Genomic DNA, 22,508 nt, shown 5'->3' on the forward strand with positions numbered 1-22,508 from the left:
GACCACCTAGTGAAGTGGTCGGTCATCACAAGAGCCCAGATGTTTCCTCGGGTGGTTAAGGGTAGGGGGCCGACCAGGTCTACAGCCAATCTCTGCCACGGTCGACCAGCGTAGAGCCTCTGTCTATTGGAGGTTGTTGCACCAGTGCCATGTTTGGCCTGTTGGCATACTTCACAGGACATTACCGTCCGACGTACGTCACTGGTCATTCCTGGCCAATACCAGTCCAACTGGACCCTTTTTAGTGTCCGATCTACGCCACTGTGGGCCTGTCTATGTGTCTCCCAGATTAGGTCTTGCCGCACAGGCAAAGGGCAGACGGTGACTGCTTTGCTTCTACCATTTCCTGGGATTGTCGCTGTCAAGACCCCGTCGGGATCGATCCGCAGCTGTGAAAACATGTTGGCTAGCCTCTTCAACTCTGGGTCGCCTAGTTGTAAAACTTGGGCATCTATGGGTCTACCAGTCAGCACTGCCTGGTAAATTTTCCCGATTGCCGTCTCTGCTCTCTTTTGTAGCGCGACAATTTCGCCAGCTTTCGTCTGTGCGGAGGGCCGTTTTTCTATAATAGGGAGGGGCTGACCTAAGCCTTGGTCGACCTTCTTGTTTACACTAGGGTCGCCCTCTTGGATTGGCCTGGGGCCGGCCTCCTTGTCCCTCCGAGGCCCGCTGTTGGGTCCGACCTGGTCGATCTCCACATCTGCCGGGATGCCCACTGCTTGGTTCCTCCATCTCTGGGGTTGTTGGGGCAGAAGTGGCCACTCAATCTCATCCAGATTTCCCGTGGGAACTCGACTTGATGGAATCGTCCCCTCCTGTAATTCCTTACAGATCTCCGAGCGGGGAGGCCCACCATCTCGTCTATCTATTGAGGCACATTGTTTGCAGTCTTCACACTGTTGCCTACTCAGGCCATCAGCATTTCCATGCTTCTCTCCCTTTCGGTGCACAATCTTGTATCTGTGTTCCGACAAGCTTTCCAACCACCCGGCTATCTGACAGGAAGGTTCTTTCCTCCGATGCAGCCAGACTAGGGAAGCATGGTCGGTCCTGATGACAAACTCTCGACCGTACAAATAGGGCCGGAAATGTTTCACGGCTAACACCACCGCCAGGAGTTCTCGCCTCGTGACACAGTAGTTCCTCTCCGCAGGGGAGAGCGTCTTGCTGTGATAGGCGATAACTCGCTCCTGTCCTTGTTGGACCTGGGACAATACGGCCCCAGTTCCGACGTTGCTGGCATCTGTGTCAAGGGTGTACTCTAAGGTCGGATCTGGGTAGCCTAGTACAGGGGCATGCGTCAAGAGCCACTTGAGGTGACTGAAAGCTTCTTGTTCAGGTTGACCCCACTTCCAGGTGGACCCTTCTGCCGTGAGTAGTGTCAAGGGCTTGGCAACCGAAGCGTAGTTGGGCACGTATCGGTGGTAGTAACCGGTAGTGCCGAGAAAAGCCCTCAGCTGAGTCACATCGGTTGGCTCCGACCACCTGTGGATCGCTTCCACTTTTTCCGGATCCGTGGCTACCCCAGTCGAACTCACCACATGTCCGAGGTACTTTACTTTTGTCTGCATGAGGGTACATTTAGATGGTTTTAGTTTCAAGCCGGCTTGTCGAAGCCTGTCTAGTACTTCTGACAGCCTAGACAGGTGACTCTGGAGGTCGGCTGACATGACTATGATGTCATCCAGATACAGCAAGAGCGTCTTCCAGTGGAGCCCTTGCAGCACTCGCTCCATAAGCCTCTGGAACGTGGCAGGGGCTGACGTCAGCCCGAAAGGCAGCACTTTCCATCTCCAAAGCCCACTTCTCGTGATGAAGGCTGATTTCTCCTGCGCTCCCGGCGACAGGGGTACCTGCCAATAGCCGCTCATCAAATCGAGAGTGCTGAACAACTTGCTGCCTGACAGAGCATCCAGACTGTCATCGATTCGAGGAAGTGGATATGCGTCCTGTTTAGTGACCGCATTCAACTTCCGATAGTCAATGCACAGTCTCCAGGTTCCATCCTTTTTCCTGACCAGGACCACAGGAGAGCTCCAAGCTCCATATGCCTGCTCTATCATTCCCTGTTTGGCCAGCTCAGAGACCTGCCGATCTATTTCCGCTTCCTTCTCAGGGCCAACCCTGTATGGGGTCTGCCGAATGGGTTGAGCATCCGTTATCGTGGGTATCTCATGTTGGACCAAGGTAGTCCGACCCACATCTCCATCCCCTTTACTGAAAACATCGGCATACTGATCAAGGAGCCTAACTACCTGTTGTCTGTCGTGGTCACTCCTACAGTGCACTATAGCTTGGCTATACAGCTCTTTCACGTGAGGAGCCACCTTTGGGTCAGGCCGGGTATCCTGGCTTGGTTTCGCTCCCTTTGGCCCCCCTTCTGTCCAGGGCTGGCCGATTTCAGTTTCATCGACTCCTGTGTAGCTGCCAATCACAGTTCCCGACGCTACCTGTACAGGGGAATCTGTCGGGTTCAAACAACGCAGGGCCACTCTTCCCTTCTCATCAGGTAGGTGGAGGCTGGCAGCCACCATGTACCGATCTCCTGATCCCTCTACCATTCCTAAGGGTTGGTAGGTGTGGGTCGTGAGGCGGCATGTAACCACCATCTCTGACCGAGGTTGAAGTGTCATGGTACGGACAACCTGCACCTTGCTCACCAAGGGTCGTCCGTCCCGATCTGTGCAGATCAGCTTCTGACCATTCACTACCAATGTGGATTCTTGGAAATTCATCTCACAGCATTGGTCTGTCAAGAATGGCATCCCGATGATGGCATCTTCTTTTAGGGGGCATACAAGAAGTGATACAGTCACTTGTACACTTCTGACTCGGATGGGTACGGTCAACATGCCATGAAAGTTTAGGCGAGACCCGTCAGCCATCGTGCCATAGTCTGTTCTCTCTACCAACTGAGCCTTCATCCCAGCGGGAAGCCGGTCAAAGACATGACGGCTGAGTAGGTTGGAGGTGCATCCACTGTCTATCAGGAAATGAGCAGGTCGGCCCATAATCTTCCCAGGTAAGAAATAGCTACTACTATACGGTTTCCAAAGGGTGTCCGCAGCCACTCTCTCAGGACCGACCTACTGAGTCGTCCGACCGGTGTGCTGCCACCTCTTACGCCGTCTCCTTGTCTGGAGCTTTTCTGTAACCACTGGGTTTGGGGTTTGGATTTCCTCTGTTTGCTGCTCAGTTAGTGAGTCAAAGGAGCTTTCTAGTAGGACTGAGGTCGACCCATGGGGGGTCTGAGGTCGACCTGTCCGACGTGGGGTTTGCCAAGGTGGCTTTCTCTGGTTTGAGGGTCCACAGTCAGTATGTCCCCCTACTGCTGTGGACGATGTTCGTTTCCCTGCTGCTGGTTTCTTGCTGGCTGGGTAGCTGCCATCTGAGGACACTGTCGTCTGACATGTCCGACTATTCCACATTCCCAACAGCTGGTTGCCCTTCTGATTTGCTGCGGCTCTGGAGTAGTCCGACCTTGGCTTCTGGGTCGGCTACCATTGACCGCCAGTCTTGTCGTCAAGGTGGTCAGCTCCTTTAGGGCTACAAGGACATCTTCCAACGTGGCCGATTTTGTAGCTTGTGGGAGGTCGACCTGGGCTGCCTTGGGGTCATCCTCTTCCTCCCCTTCTATAGCCATGATGGTTGACCTTTGGGTCAACCGAGGATTAAATGGCTGAATTTGCAGAAAGTCATTTCCAGCTTGCACTGCCTCTCCCAAAGTCTGTGCTCCCACCGCTAACAGATGCCTCTGTAGATAGGTGTTGCCCAATGTCATGGAGAAAGCATCTAATGCCATATTTGCACGATGGTGCTCAGGCAGATCAGCATAAGCTATATTGGCTAGTCTTTCTACTTCCGCAGCATGATCTTGCAAGCTAACCTTGACTTTCTTCTTGAGGTTTAATCGACTCCTGGCCTCTCTAACTGTCAGACCAAATTTAGTTCTCAAGGCTGCAAAGATGGCATCTGTAGTTTCTCCCCTGCCACAGCTTTTAGCACCATCCTTCAGCACCTCTCTGAGGTGCAGACGTGCTGACCCTGCAGACCATTGATTAGCTTCAGCTACTTCCTGAAACTGACTGATGAACAGTTCAACATCATCACTGCCATCAAACTTAGGGGGCTTGAAGTCCCTCTCTGGTCGAGATTGCCGTAAAGCCTCAGTTATGGCGTCAGCCATCCGCCCATACTGATCAGCTTGATGGAGGTCAGCCTCAGCTGCCTCTCTCCTAGTTGACCGCCTTCCAGGCATGGTCAGAAGATCCCACCGCTGCCACCAGTGTACTGGTTTTTGTCTTGGTCTACCAGTGTACCTAATGGCGACCCGACAGGTCGGCTTACATTAGCTTGCCGTGCCTATAACTGTATGTGATTATAGAAGACCACGTCAACCCTAAGGTCCGTCGTCTGATTAGCTTAGGTCGACCTCTCTGCTACTAATTAGGTCGACCCAGTCAGGGCACCTTTAGCTGCTGACCCCCGTAGTCAACCAGCTGACCGATGATGCCTATACTGGTCAACTATCCTGCATTAATTCTTGCTGACCGCTCAAGCGAGAAATGAAGAGAGAGTGTGTGTGTGTGTATAATTGTATTGACTAGACTACAAAACAACTGCCCCCACTGCGGGCTATGTCTTCCTTTATATAGGTTGCAGCTCGCCCATATAAGGGCATAATGACTATATATGGTAATAATGACCATATATGGGTTAATGGCGCGGGGTTGACTAATAATGTAAGTAAGCATGCACTTGCAATGAGCTGTATAATATGATGAGTAACAAATCTGCCACAGTCCGAACGCATACAATTCCTATCTCCGTAACAAGGGTTGAACGAAACAGCAAAAAGCCGTTTTGCCTTTTTGAGTGGCTAACTGCGAGATACCAAGAGATAGCTTATGATAGATACTATTACAGAATACTCTTTTTACCCATAGAGCCTTTTTTACTTTGGATTATAGATTTTCTGTCATAGCTTCGCATTACTTTATGAGTTTCAATTTTTAACTTTTTTACGTGATAAATCTCTAGGTAAGCTTTTTATTTAGCGTTTTTTTCAGTAGTTCTGTTCCTCTCCGGGCTCCTGCTGTCCTATGTATTTACACAGCCATTTTGAAGGCAACTCAGATGAAATCCCTGCGTGAATTAGGACACCGCAATCAATTGACCATGACTAGATACATGGTGTGGTTTTAGTTACTTAACAATGGGAGCAAAAATAGTTAACTTGATCAACAGTTGATTTTAAAATCAAAAACTACAAAAAAGCAGCGCACTTCTCCAAAAAATATCTTTTGGGTTATTGGAGTAGCACTAAAGTCTTGAGAGCTAAACTAACAATGGTGCACAAACTGAAGTTTGCACATAAGTTTCAAGTTTATCTCGAGGATCGCAATTTAATGCTTGAAGATTTAAGTAGCTGAAGAGAGACAAAAAAGTACTATTTGAAACTATTTATATATTTCTTTAATTTTTATTTCATGTTTGTCATTCACATAAAATGTCATCCAAGAACCCAAAGATATGAACTTTAAACACCAATTTTCTTTAGCTTTCAGATGCATACGATACTCATTATACAGTGCACCCCAGGTTACGATGTCCCTGTTTTACAGTTTTTTTGTTTTACGATGCGGAATGTGATGTTTTTTCGTCTTCTTGTTACGGCATTTTTTGCTATACAGCAACACCGGAAATTTCTCCCGAAATTCAAATTTGGCAGTTGGTGTACTGAATACGTCAGAATAATGAAGATGCAGATGTGCGTTTTGCCGAAATCCCTACCCAACGCCTAAAAGAGATATGATGCTCGCTCTCTAAGCAGCTTGTCACAAAGTGGTGATGCAATGTGACAGGTTCGAGATATCTGGTGTTGTGATTGTATCCTGATGTCTGCACAAGGCTAAGAGTTAAGACGTCCGGGTGTAATATTGCGGCTAACTATGTATAAGTAATAATATGCAGGAGATTGCTGTGAGAGTATGATATAATCCTTTATTGCTGACTTGTAGCCATGCACACTGTAAACTGAATTCTTAATTCTCATGAACTGCTGCAGTCAGGCTATTTATACCTCCTTACAATTATTCTAGAAACTTCCAGAAAATCCATTCAGGAAAAATCTAGTAATAGAACAATGCTTCTAAATTTATGATCATGACTCATCAGCGTATTGCGCAATAGCTATTGTCATGCTATTACATTGTTTATGATACTATATACAGCACTCAGAATCTGTGACAACTCCCCATTCAAGAGGAAATTTATAGTCTAATTTCCAGCATTAAGATTCTGAGTCTACTCTGCTCATGTAGTCCGCTCCGACGTTGTCTTTCCCTTTGATCGATTCCACCGTCATGCGATAATCCTGTAGATATAGCGCCCATCTCATCACTCTGCTGTTCTCATACTTTGCTCGATTGATGTAGGTTAGTGGTTGGTGATCCGTTTGTAGTATGAACTCCACGCCGTAGAGATATGGTAGATATTTCTTTACAGCCCATACAATTGCCAGGCATTCTTTCTCTATTGTTGAGTAATTCCTTTCACGGTCCAGTAGTTTTTTGCTAGCATAGCTGACAGGAAATAGCTTTCCATCATGTTCCTGTAGTAGCACCGCTCCGAGTCCAGTGTCCAACGCGTCAGTCCTTAGGGTGAACTGCTTCGTTATGTCTGGTAGTTTCAGAACTGGTTTCTCGGTTATGGTCGCTCTTAATTTCCGGTATGCCTTCTCTTGCGCATCTGTCCAGATAACTTTATTAGGTTGTCCTTTTTTAGTCAAGTCCGACAGAGGACTTGCTATCGCCGCGTAATTTGGGACGAACTCTCGGTAGTAGCCCGTCAATCCTAGAAACGATCGTACTTGAGTTTTGGTCAGAGGCCTTGGAGCTTCAGTGATTTTCTCCACATTGTCTTCCATCGGTTTCAGTTCTCCCCGATCGATCTTGTGACCTAGGAACTCTATAGATGTTCCACCGAGGTAGCATTTCGTCGGTTTGATTGTGAGCTGTGCCTTGGCCAAACGAGTGAAGAGTTCTCTCAGTGCGTCCATGTGATCCTCCCATTTGGCAGTGTGTATGATGATGTCATCGATGTAGTTGTCTACTCCTGGTAAATCCTTTAATAGCTTCTTCATGCCACTTACAAATGTTGCTCCAGAGTTGACCATCCCAAACGGCATCCTGATGAACTCGTATTGTCCATCTGGAGTGACAAATGCAGTCTTCGGTATGTCATTCTCCTCTACGGGAATCTGCCAGTAGCCCTTAGTTAGATCTACCTTCGAGAAGTAGTGATCACTGCTCATCTTTTGAAAGAGATCGCTTGCTGTTGTCATTGGCTCTGGATCAAACACTGTTATTTTGTTCAATTTCCGGTAGTCAGCACATAGTCGATTGGATCCATCAGGCTTTTTCACGAGTACGACTGGTGATGCATATGGAGAGTTTGATTCTCTGATGATTCCTGTGTTCAGCATATCTTTTATATCTTCTCTAAGTGATTCTCTCACCGCATAAGGTAATGTGTAGGGTTTGGATTTGATGGGCTTGTTACTGGTTAGAGTAATCGGATGCTTGATGAGATTGCAGTTTCCCGGTCTGTCTGTGAATATATCTGTGTAGTCCTTGACGATGTCCGCGATCTGCTTTCTCTGCTCATCAGATATATTTTCTCCCATCTTCAGATCTTTCACAGTTCCGACTGACTTTCCCGAATACAACTCTGCCAGTGTGCCTTCCTCTTCTTCTCCGATACCAGCTACCTCAGTTATTTCCTTTTCACTATCTCTCACGTAGTATTTCTTCAGCAGGTTAGCGTGGTAGGTTCGGCTTTTACCTTTGACCTGAACTCGGTATGCGTTTATCCCGACCTTCTCTTCTACGTTGTATGGTCCCTGCCAGTGCATTAGTAACTTGTTGTGGTTAGTAGGGAGCAGGAGGAGAACTTTGTCACCTTCTTGAAATTCCCTTTTCTTCGCCTTCTTGTCGAAGTAATGCTTGTACCTCTGCTTATTTCTGTTTAGCGCTTTCTGGGCCAACTCCACCGTATCTTCCAGCTTAGCACGCAGATCAAACACGTGTTGGTAGCTACTCTTGGTCTCTCCATTGGCATCATCCTGTGTCCATAGCTGTCGTAGAATATCCATCGGCCCTCGTACTGTCCTTCCGTACAACAGCTCGAATGGTGAGAATCCAGTAGATTCCTGTGGGACCTCTCTGTAGGCAAATAGTGCCGGGTTTATGTATCTGTGTCACTGCCTTGGCTCCTGATGGCATAACTTTTTTAGCATTGACTTCAGTGTGCCATTGAATCGCTCCACCAGTCCATTAGCCATAGCATGGTAGGGAGTTGTCGGCATCTGCTTCATGCCGAGTAGTCTGGCGAACTCCTCCATGTACTCAGATATGAATTGGGTCCCTCGATCACTGATTACTTCTTCAGGTATTCCAACCCGACTGTAAATGTCGATTAGAGCTTCAGCCACTGCTTCTGAGCTTATCTCTTTCAGTGGAACAGCCTCGGGGTATCGAGTAGCGTAGTCCACCAGAGTTAGTATATATCTATGCCCTTTTTCACTCGGAGGATTAATCGGTCCAATCAAGTCGACAGCGCAGCGCTTGAATGGAGTCTCAATTAGTGGAGTCCGCTGTTATACCCTGGGTGATAATATTCACGATAAAGGATGTCCTTCTTCACCATGAACCTGGTTTGTTGTTTGCCTTTCGTTATTGCTTCTGTAGCGTCATACAGCCTCTTTAGAGAATCGTCTTCTCTCTGTGACTTGATGAGGTCTTCTCTGTTTACTTCGATGTTTTCATTGCTGACAACTGATAATGGTTTTTCTCCTCGTTTATTTTCTATAGCTTGTGTGCGTGTAACCACAGAACACTCCTGATCCTGTTCTGGTAGTGGATCACATGGGGATCGAGCGCCTGAAATATTTCCAAGCATTAGATCATGAATGGGTGTCTCCATAACCATCGCCGTTACATCTCCCTGATAGAATGGTGTATCGATGCTGATTTTGGCAAATGGCAGTTTTCTAGCAGTGTTATCTGCCATTCGTAGATATCCTTCCTCTCCTGTGTACTGATCAGCTTTTACCAGTGATTTCTTGACCACTACTGTGGTGCATCCAGTATCTCTAATCATCTCCACCTGCTTACCATTTACATAACCTCCAACCAGGTTTACTCCATTCTCCATTTTACCAACTTTACCTTTACAACATGCTACTTGTACGTAACGCTTCCCACTTAGCTTAATTTCATCCGTATTCTGTCCTTCTGGATTTGTCTCCCCTTCAGCCACACCCGCCTTGTGCGTAGGTGTCTTGAGTCTTCGACATTCGGCTGTGTTATGGTTATTCATCTTGCAGTGTGCGCAGTACTTTTGAGGCTTCTCATTACACCGATTTGTAATATGCCCCTTTTCGTTATAACTGTGGCCGGTGATGGTTGTCTCATTTGGAGTTGTCTTCCTTATGAATGACATCTTGCGACCATGAGCTGTCAGGTATCGGTCAGCAGCTTCAGCCAACTCGTCACAGCTGTCAAATTTCATCTCCTTTAGATGTACAGCGAGATTCGTAGGACATGCCGCTATGAATTGTTCTCGCAAGTTGAGTTCTTTCAGGTCTTTGCAGTTTGATAGCTCCACCCACTTGTCAATGTAGGTACTGAGTCGAACTAGAAATTGTTGTGGTGTTTCGTCGTGCTCGGCTTTACTCTCTCTGAATCGCTTTCTGTAGCCTTCCTCCGTGAGATTGTAGCGTTTTAACAGAGCTTCCTTCACCTGATCGTAGTCCTTCCTATTCTCTGCTGCCGTTCTAGTGTAAGTCTCTGTAGCCTTACCTTTGAGATATTGGCTCAAATGGAATGACCATTCAGCTTTATCCCACTGATAGTTTTCAGCTATCCATTCAAATCGCTGCAGGTAACTATCCATGTCATCTGTTTTATCATCAAACACTGGTAGTTTCGGTTTAGGTTTATTGCTAACCCACTCTAGTCCTGTACTCTCATTTTTGGAGTCATCCATCCTAATAGTCTCCACTTTCAGTTTTTTCATCTCGAGCTCATGCGCTAACCTCTTTTCTTCTATCTCTTTTTGCATCTCCAACTCTCTTGCTTGTTTCTGGCTGTCTATCTCCATTTGCTTCATTTGCATTTGGAGTTGTCTGTCCTCAGCTTCGGCCTCTTTTTTGGCTTCTCGTTCCATCCGTCTCTCCTCGCGTCTCTCCTCGCGTTCAATCTCCGCTGCGAACTTTGGTTCGTTCTCTTCAATGAATTTGGCTAGCTCAGCATCCTTTAATCCGAGCTTCCCGCCCATATCCATTGCCCTCTACATACTGCTCATACTAGTCTCCGCCATTACTGACTGTCTTTTGGTACTCTTTATGTCTTGCGTGAGTTAGACTGATATAATCCTGATCAACGGTAGATATTCCCGGAGCAGCCCCCAAATTGTCACAAAGTGGTGATGCAATGTGACAGGTTCGAGATATCTGGTGTTGTGATTGTATCCTGATGTCTGCACAAGGCTAAGAGTTAAGACGTCCGGGTGTAATATTGCGGCTAACTATGTATAAGTAATAATATGCAGAAGATTGCTGTGAGAGTATGATATAATCCTTTATTGCTGACTTGTAGCCATGCACGCTGTAAACTGAATTCTTAATTCTCATGAACTGCTGCAGTCAGGCTATTTATACCTCCTTATAATTATTCTAGAAACTTCCAGAAAATCCATTCAGGAAAAATCTAGTAATAGAACAATGCTTCTAAATTTATGATCATGACTCATCAGCGTATTGCGCAATAGCTATTGTCATGCTATTACATTGTTTATGATACTATATACAGCACTCAGAATCTGTGACACAGCTCAACATTCCTCGTGTTTTGTAAATCCTTGATATTGCGTGAGTGAGATGAAAATTGGTGAAAAGTAAGCGAAAGTAGAAATCGATTGTGCATTTTAGCGTTTAATATAACATTTAATATAAACTTTAATTCATTATACGTATATAACTACATATATAACTGGGCTTCGTTAGCCATGGGTCCTATGATTGACGACATCAAAGGAAGAAGTAAGAATCATAACCCATAATCATAGGCAGGTCATAACCACTAAATTTACTGTAGGTAACTATAGTTGCTAAGGTTAATATACTGTTTTGTTACCAATGTTCAATATGTACATTATGTATATAAAATTTTGAGTTTTTTACCCAAAGTGTGTGCATTAGATAATCACTATGGGTTTCTATACCTCTCTATAGGACATTTTCGCTTTACAATGACAACACCGGAACGAATTAATGTCATCTGGCGTTGGTCCACTGTATATGAACATTGAAAATGCACGCTATTTTATGAAGAGGTTTATTAGTGCTGTGAAAACATATACTACATTGGTGTCATTGCACGCTCTTATTCTTTTTGATTGAAACTTGAAACCATAATATTATTGGAATGTCATATTACAATTATCATTGTACTACGTACCTATTTTCAGTTTTAAAAGTTACATGAATATAAGTTAACTAAGCTCTTTGATTATTGCAGAAAAGGAATGAGGTAGAGCTTTGAAGAGTCAAAGTTTTCCAAACTCGTGTCTAATATCATAAGGGTTTATCTTAGTATGCTCACTTGTGAATGATTTACTACCATCTTAGAGATTCACTCAATCATAATTTATTATGAGAAAGACCAGGATTCTATAGTTTATGTCTTTTAGCCACTTTTCAGTTGAACTATTTTACATAATTTAAACTATGTTCAAACTTCCTAAACGTTTTATTGTGAAAGTCACTTTATTGGTAGTTTTCCTCTTTTTTATAACAACTATCTATTTTATTGTGTATCTTAACAATTTACAAGTATTACCAGTATTAGATTCTCAAGTTTTGACAGGATATACTCTACCTGAATCCAATTGTGTTTCATCTATGAGAAATTTTCAACATGAAATTGATATGCTGAAGGATCAAATCCAAGAGCTGCAAAATAGTATTTTTAATGAACGGCGTAAAACCTTTTTCAAAAATGCTTATGGTGAACACACTCCAAGCTGTATTGAACAGTTTGAATATGAAGAACAGCTTTCCAAATCGGATGCCTCACACGCTCAGAGTTATCCAACTGAAAGACATGTTCCAATATATACTCGATTTGACATGTGGTATCTGTTCTACAGCCGTCATAGCTCTGAAGAAAAAGTGACAGACAAGCTTAGTGGACTACAAAGGGTATGATTCATCCAGTTGTGTTTCTCCAAAGCGTGTACATGAAAATCGTTTCAAAACATAGCCAAACCCTTTTTTTCAAATTGTTTAGAACTACGTTGGTTTGCCATTTCATCTATAGCATCATCAGACCTGGTAGGGTTTTTTGTTAAGTAGGCTACACCTAATAGCCTAATAGTTGTGTAGTGTGTTTCACAGTATTTGGTAGCTGTATAAAGTATTTCAACGTAATTAGCCAACCCTTGTTTTACAAAGGCTCTACAAGGTGTTTCCTGCTGATAAAAACACCAAACGTTGCGGAGAATTTTTAATTTGTGCTTTTTGTTTGTTTTTTTCTTAACATTAGAAGCACATTGATGGACTTATAGACACAGCTGTTTTGCTGCTCAATGAGACAAAGTGGCGACGGGACCATTTTGTTGAAGGCATATACCATGACGCAGAGACCATAGGAACCCATTACGAGCTGCACTTTATGAATGATAAGTTAGAGAGAAAGAGTGTAACATTATTTCGCCCACAGGCACCTCTTATTTCGCTGCGTCAAAGTTCTTTAGACTATGAGCAACATCTACATGTCGTACTCCCGCTGTATCAAAGAAGCGACTCATTTAGGCAATTCATAAAGCATTTTGAGAACCTTTTGGTGAAGCTGAAATACAAACTGCATCTTACTGTTGTGTACTATGGGGAGGATATCAAAGATCTGATGACGGTCTTTCAGCCTTATATATTAAAGCATAGCTACAGATCCTTTCATATAGACCATATTGAAAATAGTCAGTTTAGCAGAGGCAACGCTCTGGACATTGGTATCCGACGTTGGAAAGGTAAAGGTGATCCACTGATTTTTCTCTGTGATGTTGATGTAATATTCAATGAGGAGTTCATAAACCGATGCAAGTCTTACACCGAAAAACACAAGCGTGTCTACTATCCTGTTCTATTCAGTCTTTATAACCCAGAGGTAAGTCTATAATATGTACCAGCTTCTTTTAATAATGTGTTTTATATTGCCGCTGTAAGTGAGCCTTATTAGTTTGAGAGTCTACTCCAGGCGTTTTGTATTTTTTTTATAAAGCTGCACATAGCTGAAATTGGGAAGCTAAGAACCTAGCAATTATAATACTATTTCATTAATCTAAGATCGTGTTGCGGAGTAATTATGCATATGGTGCTCATAAGGATGAGTCAATTTTGTCAAATTGTAGATTATACAAAAACACATTGGCCAAAGGTTTACCAGCCTTCAAGATAAGCTGAAGATTTCCCCTGATTACGGCTTCTGGAGAGACTTTGGTTATGGAATGGCATGTCTTTATAGGTGTGTATGTGTCTAGGTCATAAAACTTATACAATGTTGATAACCAATGATTATGTCAAGGCTTTACAGTCAATTACTACTTGCAGCATGTTTAGAGCGATTTACTATTAATTTATTTTGGCACACAAATGATACCTCCTATGAAACCTCCATTAAAGCAGTTGTTTGTATTGTTATAGGTAGATGACGCTAACACAATTTCATATTTTTCTTTATTATTCGAAGGTCTGACTATCTGGCAAGCGGAGGATTCGATACGAACTTGGAAGAATGGGGTGATGAAGACATTCTGCTGTTCAGAAAATTTGCTCAGTCTAACTTGACAGTGATTAGGGCTCCAGACCCCGGTATTTACCATTTATGGCATAACAAGACATGTGATGCCTCGCTATCAGATGTCCATTACAAACATTGTGTTAGCTCAAAGATACGCAATGAAGGCTCACATGAGCAGTTGGGGTACATGGCACTACAGACTGAATTAAAAGCAAACAATTAAACAATTGTTTGCTACAATCAAAGAACATTTAACACAAGATATAGCATAGCACATTTTAGTATTTTCAGTTTCTCTATCTTGCTTAACACAAACATTGTATTATTGCAGAAACCCTTGTGCATGTTTTTAATCAGGCTGATTTGCCAATACTTCTGCGGCTAAGGTTAGATGGTCTGAACCACGATTTTCACACACAGGTGACAGCGCCACACATCGCTTGTAAATTTCAACAGGAACTAGTCATACTGGTTTACACAAAGCTATGAAGTTAGCCACCATTGCTAAAAATTAAATTTTAAACGTGTCCCCAAGAAGTTTATCAATATGGTTGAAAATATAATCAGTAATATATTGGCCAGCATGAGTATTTAAAACATTCAATGAATAAAATATAAATATCAACAATAATAATAGTTTATGTATTGAAAACAACTGCCACATGCAAATGAGCCTTCTCATTGCATGCGGCAATATTACAGATAAATTTTGAACATGAACTATTTATCCTCTATTGTAGTAATGGAATAATATGAATGTTGTCAGGTTTAATCAGTGCTATGGTCAGAAACAGCTGTGTTTACACTTGTCTCATCCTGCGCAAAGCTGCTATCACTAGTTGACAATGGCTCGTATTCACCACCCGATACTGAAGCCCATTTTTGCACTTCACCAGAGCCCAGAAGAGAGTAAATAATAATTCCAAAGACGTAAATCTCTGCGGAAATGATAAAGACAGACCTCCATTGCTCGCTAGTCGACTGTAAATACCATGTATGATGAGTAATTGATATACTATAATAGAATGTTCTACTCTGCCGCATAGATCACAAGAAAACACAAAATTTGTATTCAAATTGCAATAGAAATAGTTTACTTACATGTTGCGTAGTTAGCCACCCGACAACTTGGGGTCCTAGAAATCCGGGAATTGTAGCAATAGTATTTGTTATACCCATCAATGTACCTGAAATGGTCATGATACAATTACGGAAAAATATTTTGCTATTGATCAATTGTAGTTTCGTAAAGCTAAATCTAAATCACATAAAGTAATGTTCAACATCCATATTACAAGATCAACTACTTAACTATATAAAGTGTCGTCATGTTGATGCTGTGGTACAAATGTGTAATGATATTATGACACAACTGTTAGAAAAAATTATTTCTGGTGTGCTGCAAAAAATTTAAAACTGAAAGAGATGAGCCAAATTATGTGAATACATACCTGCATACTTTGGAGCGATATCAAGGTGATTAACATTATAACCAATCTGAGATATGCCATCAAATGCTCCTGCGATGCACAAAAGAACTACCGCTAGCGTGAAGTTACACCCTACATAGCCAATTCCTAATAGACACGCCGCGTTCACAAGGAAACCTATAATATAAATCATCTTTTATTGTGAGTTATTAAGCCGATAAGTTCTATACATGCATAGGCTGTAAAAACTAGGCAACTAAAGCATGATTAGTTGAAAACGAATTACAGTAAAACCTTGACTATATTTTAACGCCACTTTCAGTCGACCGCCACTATAGGAGAAGAGTTAAAAAATAGCGGTAAAACCCCCCTTCAATTGAGCGCCACCTCTATTTGACTGCCACTTTGACATTCTTTGATTTAAACGAACCCATAATGGCAAATGATCATTAAAATGTATCCACAAAATCATACCAATAATGACTTGGTTACGTCGATAACAATTAATTTTTTCGGTTTTTTCCGTTGCAATGTTGAAAGCAACACCATAGCAATACTTAGTAGCTGTATCAGGCTAATATTAGTTTCTTGATTAACGCGGTCTTGTTACTTCAACATGCATGAAAAACTGCTTACATTTACAATGGTATATGAACGACTAGTTTTCTGCTAAAGGTTAAGCATAGCGACGCTGCTAAAGGTTTATCATTTGTGCAAAATGCAACTCGTGAAAGTTTTGCTCTGCTTAAAAAATTGTTTGGTCGCTAATATTAACTAGTTCAGTAGAGCAGAAGAAGAGTTGAGGTCAGGAAACATTGTAGAAAGTACTGAACGGCTAGAAGATTTTCACTCGATCAAAAGCAACAATCAGAAAGCAACTGGCGCCAAGCATATAATGCAAATATTTTTGTCTGAAAAATGTTAAATTTTGTTTCTGCATGTACGAGTATTATAAGTATGTTTTCGTTTATGCCACCTGTTCTTGAGTATATATATTTGCAGCATTTGATAGACTATTCTTTTTATATAACTTATAAATTTTCAAATTTATAGCATATTATTTGATAGCATCTTTGCGTTTATATTAACATGGCTTACAACGGATCGATGCTGATACTTCCTCTTCTATTGCATATAAAAAGCTAGTTTTGGCTACAAACTGTAGCAAACATCAATGAGTACAATGGGCTTTTATGCAACATTGTTAAATACAGTTATGAAATGAAAACATACCTTCAAATTTAGAATAGAATAAAAAAAATTAAAAGCACCCACAAATTGCAAAGCAGAGCACAGGGTCACAGGCTATAATATCATTACAGGTTAATTGTAAGCAATAAATATCGACTGGTAAAGATATTTCTCAGCTTCCCAATGCATATTTATTTAGAGATTCTTGACAAGTAAGCAGATTTATTGCATGCAAAAAGGGTTAATATTGTCCTGACCGAAGGAAAGTGCAAATTATGAGCGACATTCAGTTCGCCTGTAAAAGGGTTAAATTTATCTTCCCTAAATTCTGAGGAGCTATTTGAAAAATACTAAGCTAGCCGCTATTTGAACGCCGCCGCCATAGGGGATTTGTTAAAAAATAGAGCGCCTTGGCATTAAAGTAGAGGTTTCACGGTAATATTTTTTTGCTCTTTAAAGACAAAAAATTTCAATATTCCACATACAGTAATACTTCAACTTACGAGTGCTCCAACGTACGAGAAACTTGAGATACGAGCCAGCTTTTAAGCAAGTTTTAGCACTAACATACGAGCCATGTTTGAGATACGAGCACGTGAGTCAGTTGCCGAGTATGCCGGAGGTGTTTTATGAAAACAGCATCACTCTGTATTTTTCAACTGCTCAGGTTATACTTTTGTACCGTGTTTTTTTGTGCGATTTTCAGTGCAGAATTATGTGAATTAAAAGTACTCTGCGTTGACCGAAAGTTTGCCAGTAAAATGAAAGATAATGCAAAGAAAAAGCGAATGATAACAGTTGATATTAAACGGAAAATTATTGAAAAATATGCAAAATGTGTATGCGTGATTGAACTAGCTCAGCAATATGACAGAAATACATCCACAATTATCAAACCGAAGGATTATATTCAGGGCATTTAGTTCGCAAAAGGACTGGCCATAGTTTCTAACCGGCGCCGCGATCTTCACGACCGCTGATGGAGAGACTGCTCAGGCATTGGATAAACAATTGGCCGGTGACAGCGTAACTAAAATGATGCTATATGAAAAGGCCGGTGCTATCTAGCAAAACTATAAAAATAGACATTCAGACGAGTTGGCTAGTGGTCGTGCATTAACCTTTTGTGACAACACCTGCGTTTGTCCTAATCGCAACATGTTGAAAGCGCAACAAAGGCAAACATCTTTAGATAGGATTATCTTAAAACGGCGAAAGCGAAACAAAGGAAAGATTAGCTAACCAGCGAGAAACTTCAAACTATGAACGCCGAAGAAATTTTAAATATGTTAAGTTAAAAATGAAAGTTTGCTTTTAGGTTTGCTTCTACGTTTGTCTTTTAAGACATTGATAAAATCCAAATTTATCAAAGTCAACTGTTGTAATGAAGGATAACTTATATCAATGATATACAGCCCCCAAGGATAGCCGACGGCGCTCATATGGGGGGGGGTTTAATGATGAAGCTCTGTTGGGATTAACCCGAACACGGCACCCGAACAAACAAATATGCTGAATAAAGCACCTTGTAAATTTACGAATATTATGAACTATAGTGGTTATTTTACTTATCTGTTAAATTCATTTTGTTGTCAAATAAATATAGTATCCCAATATTGTCACCGTTATGATCAGTCAGTTGCCATTCACAAGCATTCGTGATATTAATAGTCACAATCGTAAAATAGCTCAAATTCGGTTTCGCATTTAGATTTTGAGTATGAAAACTACATTGCACAGCTTTGCCTGCTGTCCCATCTTATTGGCAAGGTAAAACAATGTGAAACCGATGAAAGACTTTGTCATTTTATATTAGGGGTGGCAAAATATTAATCAAAAACTAAAAAAAAAATGCCGTTGTTCGGGTAATTATATTTAACTTTAGGCATATACTACGACCTTTACCAATTTTAAAATTACTAAAAGTAGGTAATTTGAAATGTTTTATTTTGAATAAATACATTATTTTGGTTAGGTATTACCCCTACATTGCAGAGATTCAATGTTTGCTATTGTGACTCGCGGGGTCTACTGGCTGAATAAGCTAATGAAACGATAACAGCGATTCTTGTTTGTTAAAACCTAACAAAGCAACGCGACCGCCCCGCGAGAGTTGTGTTTGCTCCGAAACCCAGGCTAGCACAATCCTAATAGAGCTCCATCATTAAACCCCGCCCATATGATAGCCGTCGGCTATCCTTGGGGGGCTGTATATCATTGCTTATATCTCCCTCTTTGGCAAATGCTAGCGTTAGCTGCTATTGTATGAATTTAATTTTACATTTTAATTAATCACATTTCCTTGCATTATTTTTAATTGTTGCTTTTTGAAAGCATTTGGTAAATTAGGACAATAACCAACTTGTTCTATCTGTTAAAATATTTTGCTTTGAGTGTTTTATTTGCATTTTTAGAGTATGGAAACCAATCAATATATATTTAATCGTTCTATATATAAATAAATTGCACCAACATGCGAGTAAATTAACATACGAGCTCAGTCTCGGAACGCATTAAGCTCGTAAGTCGAAGTATGACTGTATTGGGTTTATCATTGTTATAAAAAGCCAAAGCATTTTAGATTTGCCATTCACACTGCCTGATAGATTTTTTTCAATTACAGCCTAGTTGCAGTTATTATGATTGTCTTTCCTGCACATGCTATTGTTGGTCGCTAGAAATACTGCATCTACACATAGGAGCCGTGGGTGGACTTGCACATGCTATTGTTGGTCGCTAGTAATACTGCATCTACACATAAGAGCCGTGGGTGAACTTGTGGCATTAGTAGATCACAGCTTTAAACAAAATAACATACAAAAACGAAAAGACTTTTTAGTTAATCTCTTTTTGAATATTTGGATATTTTCATGAAGAAATCACATCTGGTATCAAAATGATAGAATATATGATGCGCTATAGAGTAAACTTATAAGGTAAATGCACTGATCTGTAAAAAGGATATATTTTTTCTCCGCAGTCCGCTCAAAAATTCCTAAACCTCTAAGGCTTTGAAATTCAGATCAAAGAAACTTCGTGACACAAATATCTGCTAAACAGTATTGTCAAAAGAAATAAAGTATCTTTAACTTTATCTTACCAAACTGAACTAGAAAACTGAAAAATATTTAAAACCCACATCTGGTTCAGTGACAATTGCAAGTATTAATATGACTGCTGATTATAAAAGAGATGGTTTTTTATCTTACATTTTAAGCAGCAAGCTTGACAAAAATTAAAAACCAAATTATCTCAGCTTCTGATCCAATTATGCTTCACCTAAAGATCAAGTTAAGAACAGATATAGCATATTGTATTTACCTATAGCATTGACTAACTTCCTCGCTGCTGTAGTAGAGAGAATACTTCGTGCTCTCATGGTATCAACTACTACGCTTGTCACGATTATCATTACCCACATGAACACATATGGCAGACTAGAGAGAAGCGAATCCTGTAAGCGTGTAGACAATGTGTTAGAACAGATCTCATTGGGAGAATTACGACAACCATAAGCATAGACATTACTAAATACATTATAATGTATCAAAGCCTTAACAAATTAATGCTTATCTTTGCTGTTAATAGATACCTTAAAATGAACGTTTTTGTAGTGCGTAAGCATAAACATAATTAAATGGAAATAGTTTTGTCACAAGGAATATACGCTATTCGTGGTTCAAATGTGCTATACGCTAATGGTTCAAATGCGCAATTTTGTGGGCAACATGAAAAGTTCTGCTATCATGAAATTATTTTGGAATAGCTACCAAACCAACTCAAAGTGATGAGCTGAAAAAAACAGTTTTAATATTAACCAAAGATTTGCAGCTAAGAATTTTGAATCATCTATTCATAAGATCAATGGCTAGCGGGCTAGTAATGCTTTATATACAAGTTTTATGCTCAAAGCAAAATATTGCAATCGAATAATACACATTTAACAGTGATAATATATGATAATAATATTGTTACTTATTTTGTAAAACAAGTACATGTATGAAGACTTACAATTTTACTTATTCTACTATTATTGTCTCAATACAGCAATAGCTAAAAAATTTATGTGTGATGTTCAAACATGTTCGAATATAGAATAAAATTCAAGTTAGTCATTAGCTCCAACCACCAGTGTTTTCATGTTATTTAATACAAGGTAAGTTGAGGAACACCTTGAATAAAATAAAATGAAAAGTACTTAATCTAGGTGGCTGTATTGTGGTAAACTGTGAAGCTATGGATAATACGAGTGACAGTGTGAATGAGATGAGTAAGTGCGATACAATCTACTGTGTAGAGTATGTAAACTGGGTGAAGCTGTGGATAATACAAGTGAAAGGGTGAATGAGATGATTAAGTGTGATACAATCTACTGTGTAGAGTCTGTAAACTGGGTGAAGCTGTGGATAATACAAGTGAAAGGGTGAATGAGATGATTAAATGTGATACAATCTACTGTGTAGAGTCTGTAAACTGGGTGAAGCTGTCGATAATACAAGTGACAGTGTGAATGAGATGAGTAAGTGTGATACAATCTACTGTGTAGAGTATGTAAACTGTGTGAAGCTGTCGATAATACAAGTGAAAGGGTGAATAAGATGATTAAATGTGATACAATCTACTGTGTAGAGTCTGTAAACTGGGTGAAGCTGTCGATAATACAAGTGACAGTGTGAATGAGATGAGTAAGTGTGATACAATCTGCTGTGTAGAGTATGTAAACTGTGTGAAGATGTCGATAATTAGAGCTGCACAATGATCGAATTAATTAAACGATTAACACGGCCAATACAAATAAACTATTAACTGAGTTTAGCCAATTAATCTTCAATTAAAACGCAACCGAGGTGATGATCTTGATGTGGTTCCTTTCCTTTGTACTGTTTATTACCATACGTTAGTAATACTAAGTAGCAGGTTACTACCATTTAATTTACTAACAAATAAGTATTATGACAAGCAACACTTTCTTACCAATAAATTACAACCACAATTATTTTGCACTCAACTATGAAAACACAGTGAGTCGCTAACATTAAACTTGTTTATACAATGCACAAGCACCGTGCCGATCTAGCTGTAAGCGGCCTCATTGTTAGTTGTTTGAACATGTTTCTAGGTAATAACAACAAAAGTGATTTCAGTATTATTTAACACGTATCTTACAGTTTATTTTTGTTTATTGTTAAAAACTTTCTCAATTTCTCATTTTTCAAAAAAAAGTCAATCATATTTCAGCTTCAGAATATCAGTAATATAAGATTGACACTTTATTGGAACATGAAAGCAGAAAATATCTTCCACCCTAGGTAGCGCATTTCTGTAAGTTGGTGGAAGGGTAAACAAGAAAGCTAAGTGCAGTATATGCCAGAAAGAATCTGCTTACTACCACGGCACATCATCATTAAGATATATTTAACTAATTCTCATCCTACCGCGCAGAAATCATCACCAGCTGTCGCAGACAATAACCAATATTACTGACTACCAGCACTACTGTCCCCTGTGATCGGCTATTCTCTAAAGCTGGCAATATTGTATGTAGGAAGAGGGCATCTCTTTATTCAGATAATGTGAATAAACTGTGCTGCCTCAACTCTTGGCTGACTTAATTATAGACTTTTATAGACAGTTTTCATACTCATAATAATTATTACATTGTAACTTATGTACATTGTACATAACATGTACTACTGCTAACAATTGTCTAAAATGTAATTAATCTATATGTATGCTGTATTATTTGTTTCTGAATATGCAGATTTTTGCTAGATTAATCGAAGATTAACTGGTTCAGACCAGTTATTAATCGCGATCAATTTTTATAATCGTTGTGCAGCTCTGTCGATAATACAAGTGACAGTGTGAATGAGATGAGTAAGTGTGATACAATCTACTGTGTAGAGTATGTAAACTGGGTGAAGCTGTCGATAATACACGTGAAAGTGTGAATGAGATGAGTAAGTGTGATACAATCAACTGTGTAGAGTCCGCAAACTGGGTGAAGCTGTCGATAATACAAGTG

The 22,508-nt window shown here is 40.6% G+C and overlaps 2 protein-coding genes across 2 annotated transcripts in view; one reads left to right on the plus strand and one right to left on the minus strand.

Moving 5' to 3' along the window:
- Positions 1–10,916: 10,916 nt before the first annotated feature.
- On the plus strand, positions 10,917–14,237 carry LOC137392068 (chondroitin sulfate N-acetylgalactosaminyltransferase 1-like). Its single transcript, XM_068078684.1, has 4 exons — positions 10,917–12,265; positions 12,609–13,229; positions 13,474–13,586; positions 13,812–14,237. Exons 1-4 carry the CDS (start codon positions 11,792–11,794, stop codon positions 14,083–14,085), a joined length of 1,482 nt encoding a protein of 493 aa, XP_067934785.1. The 5' UTR covers positions 10,917–11,791; the 3' UTR covers positions 14,086–14,237.
- Positions 14,238–14,410: 173 nt separating this feature from the next.
- LOC137392067 (sialin-like) overlaps positions 14,411–22,508 on the minus strand; it is a 29,211-nt gene continuing 21,113 nt past the window's right edge. Inside the window, exons 8-11 of the mRNA XM_068078683.1 lie at positions 19,805–19,937; positions 15,314–15,469; positions 14,964–15,049; positions 14,411–14,843 (exon numbers count right to left, since the gene is read on the minus strand). Coding sequence (XP_067934784.1) covers positions 14,631–14,843; positions 14,964–15,049; positions 15,314–15,469; positions 19,805–19,937 — 588 coding nt within the window. The 3' untranslated portion in view covers positions 14,411–14,630. The remainder of the gene's footprint in view (positions 14,844–14,963; positions 15,050–15,313; positions 15,470–19,804; positions 19,938–22,508) is intronic.

The sequence above is a fragment of the Watersipora subatra genome, chromosome 3 (assembly GCF_963576615.1).
Source record: "Watersipora subatra chromosome 3, tzWatSuba1.1, whole genome shotgun sequence".
Taxonomy (NCBI): domain Eukaryota; kingdom Metazoa; phylum Bryozoa; class Gymnolaemata; order Cheilostomatida; family Watersiporidae; genus Watersipora; species Watersipora subatra.